The 7,847-nt window shown below is 42.3% G+C and overlaps 1 protein-coding gene across 1 annotated transcript; it reads right to left on the bottom strand.

Moving 5' to 3' along the window:
- Positions 1–1,850: 1,850 nt before the first annotated feature.
- On the bottom strand, positions 1,851–7,842 carry rragcb (Ras-related GTP binding Cb). The gene is made up of 7 exons (XM_040021070.1): positions 7,370–7,842; positions 4,942–5,145; positions 4,647–4,846; positions 3,525–3,639; positions 3,294–3,436; positions 3,071–3,216; positions 1,851–2,922 (listed from the first exon to the last, which is right to left on the bottom strand). The coding sequence occupies exons 1-7, from the start codon at positions 7,547–7,549 to the stop codon at positions 2,765–2,767; spliced, it is 1,146 nt and encodes a 381-aa protein (XP_039877004.1). The 5' UTR covers positions 7,550–7,842; the 3' UTR covers positions 1,851–2,764.
- Between the last annotated feature and the right edge of the window lie 5 nt (positions 7,843–7,847).

Genomic DNA, 7,847 nt, shown 5'->3' on the forward strand with positions numbered 1-7,847 from the left:
TTTTCATCCATCAAACACAAATGAGGAGCTGAGATCAGCTTTAAAGCCTGCACACACACACACACACACACACACACACACACACACACACACTTTCTCTCTGTGCTATCTTTCACCTTACAGTATTCGGTTTCTTCTGAGTTTTCTCGGTTTGATGCATTTTTTTTTTTTTTTGTGGTTAGAAGCAAACTGCAGGGTCCTGGAATAAAAGACAGAGGAAAATCCTGGACAGCATGATATCATTTTCCCTCTCATTGACCTTCACTTTCCACAGTGGTGAGCAGGAGGTCTGGGGACGATTAGAGGGTTCAGCTGTGGCTCCATCCTGCCATTACCCATTACATCAGGATGTACACAGCATGGTGTGATGAAAGCTTTTACTTATTTACTGGACCTGTTGATAGATTTCTGTGCCTCAGACATTTTGGCTTTTTATCATTCATTTAATTTGAACTGACCGAGCTAAATTAGGATGAAACTCTTAGATGCAAATATGATGCCATCTGCTGTTCAGGCTTCATAGTTACAGCATTTCAGGAGAAGGGACATTAAATTTAAAATAAATTAAGTTAAAAGCCTGGAAAATATACCTGTAAACCTGTCTTCACCTCATATTTCTTAACTTCAAGTCTATGGAAGCATAATACTGCCATTTAAATTAAAAACACATGAGAAATAAATTAAATTCGTGTGTTTTTTTTCCCACCACCTGCTTTGGTATACCGGAGAGGCAACAAGACAAGCCCCCAAGTAGATTTTGCAGGTGGTGTCCACAGACCATTGCTCTCTCCTTGCCGCTCCTGCTTGATTTTTTTCCTATTTCTGCTTTTTGCTGCTACTGGTATCACAACATGGTACCTGTAGTCCAGCTCCTTCATCCATATGTGCCATCATAAGAATAGGACGTCATGTTATAGTGTGACGATGAATTGTTTGTGGTAAAAAAAAAAAAAGAGCAATACAGATGTGATGTTTGCTTTGAGAGAGTTGATGGAAAAGTATAATGAAAGTCAGAAAGAGCTGCCCGAGTCTTTGTCGATCTAGGGAAGGCACGTGACAGCGTGCCAAGAGAGGAAATTAGGAGTGGCAGAGAAGTATGTGAGGGTAGTGCAGGATATGCAAAAGGACCGACAGACAGACAGGTTCATGCAGATCGGGTCAGAGTCCCTTCTTGTCTGCAGTGGAGACCGACAGGCTGACAGATGAGGTCAGGCAGGAGACTCTGCGCATTATGATGTTTAGAGATGACATTTCGATCGGTCGTGAGAGTAGAAAGTAGGTGAAAGAGAGCCTGGAGAGGTGGAGGTATGCTCTGTAGAGAAGTCAGTAGACAGGTGGAAAAGTGAAGCTATGAAGAGCAGAGATAGTGAAGGTAGGGGAGTTTAAACACCTGGAGTCAACCATCCAAAGCAAGAGAGGTGAAGAAGAAAGTGCAGCCTGGGTGGAGACAGCAAGAGTTAAGTGGAAGGCTCACTCAGTGAGGCATGTTAGCACACAGGAGGTGGAAAACTGCAGCTTAGGCTGAGGAGTGTGGAGAGTGCTCAGAGTAGCATGTCCGAGAGGCATGGCTGAGATGATTTGGACATGCATGATGAGGAGGTATAGGAGATACACAGTGAAGGAGGTCATGCAATAGGATGTAGGGATAGAGTGAGATGATCTGTGGTGGCGACATTAAAGGAAGCAGCTGCTAGTAGAGGATTAAACACAAGTGCAGCCCAGTAGCTTATAAGTCTGTTTACATTATAATAATAAACCTTAAGTTTCCCCATTATAATTAAATGTCTTTATAATAATAAACAGATGTGTGAAGTGGCATCTGTTACACAAAGATAACAGTGACTGAGCAAAGTATGAAAACATATTTTATTAAAGACGTACAGTAATGAAAACACATCTGCATGGCTTCTGAAACATCATTCAGGTCCCACTCAGCGCTCACACAGAAAACCTCAACATCTGCTACAAACACAGTTTGGCCTACACGCTCATCAAGCTACAAAAGTCCAAAGGTTTGGCAGGCTGTCCGAGTGAAACCATCGTAAGTTAGTCCCAGACTCCATTAAGACCAAAACACCATCACCCTCTCTGTTAATCACCCAAGGCTGCGATGGTGTAACTGGCACAGTTTTGATTGGAGGAGATCCATTACATGTCATTATCAAGGAAACACACAGAAGAATGAACATGGTGCTCCACAGGCACAGGAGTATTCCCCCCCTAAACTTAAGGATTACTTAAAGAATTCAAGATTTCACAGCAAAACGAGGAGGAACAAGGAAGGAGTGTGTGCTCCTGCGGGATGTGGAGGAAATACACAGTCAGATGGATTTAGAGCATTTCTACTTAAACTGGGCCACAAGTGTTTCTACGTTCCAGAGTATTGGCCGAGAAGGTAAACACAGTTGACTGAAAATTTGAACATTTCTGCAGGATGGCAGAGAAAAAATACGATTCGTACGCGACAGTATTTCCGGCACTGGGCAGAGCGCATTCTCAATCACGGCCAATGCGTTCTCTCACAGTTTTCCAGAAAATTATTCAGATTCAAAGTAAATCCTCTACATCCTTTGCCCTCGTTCGGCCTCTCCACCAAATTTCGTGACATTCAGCCGAGTAGTTTTTTTTCACAATCTTGCTGGTACAACAGAAAAACTCTCGCGTTTGATGGAGGAACCACGTATAGATAAGACTCTGTGAAACGTAAGAGTCATCGTTCGTCAGCCTCACTGGACTTCATGTAAACCGCAGAGTTACGGCCCCTCTAAACACCACTTCCATTCAGAGAAGCATATTTAAGGCCTGGTTGGCTGTTGCTGGACGAGCTCGCTGGTCTCCAGGCGGCACCGTCGTTCGAACTGCCGACTTCAAACACTTCGTGAATGGCTTTTCGGAAACAGTGAAAATTGTACTCTATCAAACCTGCAAAGAAAATTAGTGAGCATGTTTACAATTGTGTATAGTGTTTGTGTGTTTATTATATGAATTTCTTCAGGTTTTTACACATTTACGTAGGAAGGTTTTCCTGATAAAGCCAACACGAGCAATTGCAAAAAATAAAAGTACACACCTTTCCTCTCAAAGCTCTCCTCTCTGAGGATGCAGACGAGCGCGAGGAACTTCGTGACCTCTTTCAAATAAAGCACTGTGGTGTTATTGAGCTTGATGATCGCCAAAGACTCTTCATCATAGGCGGAGCCGCTGCCGTCCTCCAGCCTGGCAGGCAAAGAGAAAAGCACCTCTAAACGCTGCTCTTCGCCAAAGCTCAAAACAAATCTGATAGCTTTTCTCACCCGTAAATGCAGGAGATGTCGAGGACCACGTCGATCATGTCGCAGCAGAGTTCGTAGGACTGCATGTCCACGGGGGCGCTGTCTGTGGCTATGTAAATCTTGCTACTGACATCGAATAGGAAGGCCTTTTCAATCCCGGAGTGCTGCAAAGCATGAGGGATGTTTATTATAAGAAAAAGAAAATACAATGAGGCTTCTTATTGTGGTTCAAATAACATAAATGAAACATACAGATATGAAAATGTTCAAAAGGTTCTCCAGTGTTGGCAACTGAGGAATAAGCTTCTGGACGACTTTACTGAAGGCCTCGAATATGGAGTGGTCGTAGATGCTGGTCAGGTAGAAGCTGAGGACACAAAATAAAGACGACGAGACAGTTACCAAAACTGAGATAGAAGTTTTAATTTTAGCTTCTGAGCACGTCTGCTTTCCAAGGGTGTCTTAAAACCTTTGAGGCCTAATTATCACCACAGATGACTGTAACTCTAACTCTAAGCATCAGAATATGTAACATCTGTTCTTTTTAAAATGTTCTCCCAGGACTGGGCAATCAGGTTACAAAAGAACTATTTAGAAAGAAAGGACTAGGGTCAGGTTTGAGATGAGGGTCAGGTTTGGTAGACCTCACAGTTAAAAGATTGGCTGTGCTGTAATTTCAAAAACAGAGAATCCCAAAATTGAAAACTGAATACCTACCCCTAAAATAGTTGAATATTTGCACGATGGCTCTGACTAATAACTTGAGAAATCTCAAATACTGTATCTGTATTTGTACTTGTCCAATCTTAAATGTTCACTCTATTGAAAATACAACAGAAAGGGATTCATTTAGTTGAAAATTTTATTTAAACAACAACAAAAAACAGAAAACAGAAACATTATCACCAGCTTTTGGCCATAAACAGCTAATGCTACCCAGTCATATGTAAAGTGTTACAGCCAATGTGTGACCGACCTGTCACTGGGACACAAACTTTAATAAAATACAAAAGCAGTAAATTTAGGTCAGAGTAGTGAATATTATCACAAACTAACCACCTCATGTTACCACTTTTAATTCATTTTTTATATAAATAAATAAATACATTTATATAAACATGTAACTGTTCATACATGTGAGCACTTTAAAACTGAATTTCTGTTATTACTTCAGCCCACCTGCAGTACCTTTTACAATCCACCAGGGGGCCCCACAATTTAGGAATGACTGTGTTAGGGGACTACCTGGACAGTCTATCACTGAATGGGATCAGTCTTAGCTGTCTGACTTACTAGTATGAATGTTAAACTACACCTTAACCATGACAAGAAGCTCTGTAGTATTTCACCTGTGTAGACACGTCAGACTCTCACCTGAGGTGAACCTTCTCCAGGCTGGCATCTGTCAGGTCATCGTTGGCCCTCTGGTGAATATCTCTCTGCGTTTCGATTTTGTGGTCGTCTGACAGACCGTCTACTTTGTGGATGAACACCTCAAAGTTGATGTCTGGATTCACTTTGTAGGCTCTGGATACAGTTAGATGTAACCGGCTGAGAGCCTCCATGTAGTCATCCTGGTAACAGAAGACAGGATGTGCTGATTCAGTTAACACATGATTTAATTCACCACCCAAAACGTAAGCACCAAGTCACACTTAAGTCACCGTACCTGAGCGTCGATGACAAAGATCAAAGCACCAGTTCCCTTGAAGATCATCTCACTGTCAAATGTGGGGTCGAAGAAATCCACCTGGCCGGGGAAGTCCCAGATCTGGAAGTTGACAAAGGAACTGCCGGAGATGTCATCTTTGTAGATTTTGTTGGTGCTTTCGAGGAATAAAGTCTCGTTGGGTGACATCTTGTGGAAAACAACCTGAGCAGTGATGCACAAAGATTACAGTTACTCTCAGAAATTTAAACATCACCAATTTGCTACATGCAGATGAACAGATTCAACGACAAGTAATGCACTCAACCACCGTGAACTGTACGCACACTCACCACACAGCTGAAGAAAAAGCATGCTGAAGCGCGTTTAAAGTTTGCTGAACAACGTTTAGACAAGCCTGTGAAATACTGGGAGAATATAGATGAGAGGCAAACTGAACTCTCTGGATGCCATAATACACACCATGTTTGTCAAACGCCACTGCATATCACCCCAAATACACCATATCAACAGTAAAGTTTGGTGGTGGAAACACCATGGTGTTCTGGCATGCTTCATATAATCAAAGTAAAGTTGGAAAAATGTACTGAGACATTCTTGATAAAAAGAAACGAGGGTGGACGTTTCAGCAAGGCGATGATCCCAAACACACAGCAAGGAAACTCTCAGGTGGTTTCAGAGAAAGAAAATAAAGCTGCTAGAATGGCCCAGCCTAACACCTGACCTGAATCCAAGTGAAAATCTATGGAAAGAACTAAAGGTCAGAGGTCATAGAAGGGGCCCACGGGATTTGAAGACTGTTTGCTCAGGCGTGATTCTGGCTCATTCATGTGACTGGTTTCGCCACACAGGAGGCGCCTAAACTGTCACAGATAAAGGCTTTTGTACGAAACACTAAATCATTTTCAGTAAGCGTGTTCAATAATCTTTTCTGGGGTCGTTTCTCATTATTACACATAACTGATGAACATCTATGGTTTCATGTCTTTACATGTCTGAATTGGATGGGTTGTTACTGACATAATGGCATTTAGAAATATCTATATATTTAGAAAATTGATGATGTGTTCAATACTTGTTTTATTCGCTGTAAATATATATCTCACATTGAAACAAACTCCCACATTTCGACTGGCTTTAGTTCTCAGAAGTCAGAAACTTTTCTAACATGTCGTCCGCTAAATCCTGGGTGAAAAACTCCAAGTCACCACAAAGTCACATGCTATGCCGATTTTTGAGGCCTGTGATGAAGTCTTTCACAAATAAACGGAAACGCAGCAACAAAGACTGAAACTTTTAATGACTGTGAAACTGGAGGAAGATGGAGTTCAGAGAAAGGTTAAAGTGGGAAGAACAACGTGGAACAGCATTCCAACATCCTGAATTATCAGTTATCAACATCCTTATTATGAGTGGTCAGCACTGACCCCTCACAGCAATAAAGTCGTTGGTTGGAACCCCAGCTCGGGCCTTTCTGTGTCGAGTTTGCCTGTTTGGACTTATAACAGATATATGTATCTATGGTTAAAATGTGACTTGTGGTCTAAAGCACTTTGAGTGGTCACTAATACTGGAAAAGCGCTATAATAATGCAAATCCATTACATAATGGATTTTGTTAGACTGATCCAGAGCAGGCTGTGTTGTTCTTGATCAAAGGCAACAAGGCTCAGCTGATTATGCTCTTTAGTTTCATGAGTTAAAGGCTCCCTTTTTTGTTGCAGCTTTACACTGCCTAGAGATCAGAAAGAAGCTGAAATACTTAAAACATTAAACTTCTGCATATGTCTTGTTGAATTGAGTTGACTAAATCCATAACAAATGAAGCTGACAATCAAAATTTTCATGTGACTTATTGTTAAGAGTCATTTCTCACCACTACCCTGGATCTAAAGGTTTATCCACCTCTCAAAGCTAACTTTGGGGTCGCCACCGTGGATCATCGGCCTCCATCTCAGCCTATCCCTAACCTTCTCGTCTGTCACACCAACGTGTCCTCCTCCACTACATCCATGAAGCTTTCTTCCTGCCTGGCAGCTCCACCTTCAACACCCTTTTCCAGCCCTCCTCTGCACATGCCTGCCACTCTAAATCATACAGCATTGCAGGTCTCATTCTCCATCTTTTAAATCACAGGTGTCGAACTCCGGGCCTCGAGGGCCGGTATCCTGCAGGTTTTAGATGTGTCCTTGATCCAACACAGCTGATTTAAATGGCTAAATTACCCCCTCAACATGTCTTGAAGTTCTCCAGAAGCCTGGTAATGAACTAATCATTTCATTCAGGTGTGTTGACCCACGGTGATATCTCCTTTAGGTGTACATGTAACCAAACTGTTTCCTTTGTTCGCTTTTTGTTTACTATGAACTCAGAATTTTCTTGTCCTGTGGTGATCTGGATGGTGTTCAGGGACAGATAAATGACCATACCTTCTGGATGGAGGACTTGCCGCTGCGCCTCAGCCCCATCAGCAGGATCCTGGGTTTATCAGCTGATGTCGGGCTCTCCTCCAGGTCTGGCACTTCCACTCCATAACCAAAACTTTTGGGGAACGACCCCACGATGCCGTAGCTCCCCGGTAATGTCGTATCCTCGTACTGAATATTCATCCTGTCCTTTATTATCTCACTTGCTCGTTCTTCTTCAATTCCGCCTCAAGCCTCCAGAAAACTCGCTGAATAATCCGAGCAGGAATGCTGTTGTCCAGGAATTTCACAACGAGCTAGCATGGCAAGCTAAGCGTTAGCAGGTAGCTGGAGTGCGGTATTTAGGTCTCAAAATAAGAGGCCAGATGGTAGAGTATCCATGTGAAGCTTGCTACACAAATTGACACAGTCTTCAGCAATCCTAATACAGGCGTAAAGTTGGTTAAATCAAACTAAATGGATAAGAAATGACTCAAAAAAG

This window comes from Simochromis diagramma, unplaced genomic scaffold, assembly GCF_900408965.1.
Source record: "Simochromis diagramma unplaced genomic scaffold, fSimDia1.1 OVJJ01000753.1, whole genome shotgun sequence".
Taxonomy (NCBI): Eukaryota; Metazoa; Chordata; class Actinopteri; order Cichliformes; family Cichlidae; genus Simochromis; species Simochromis diagramma.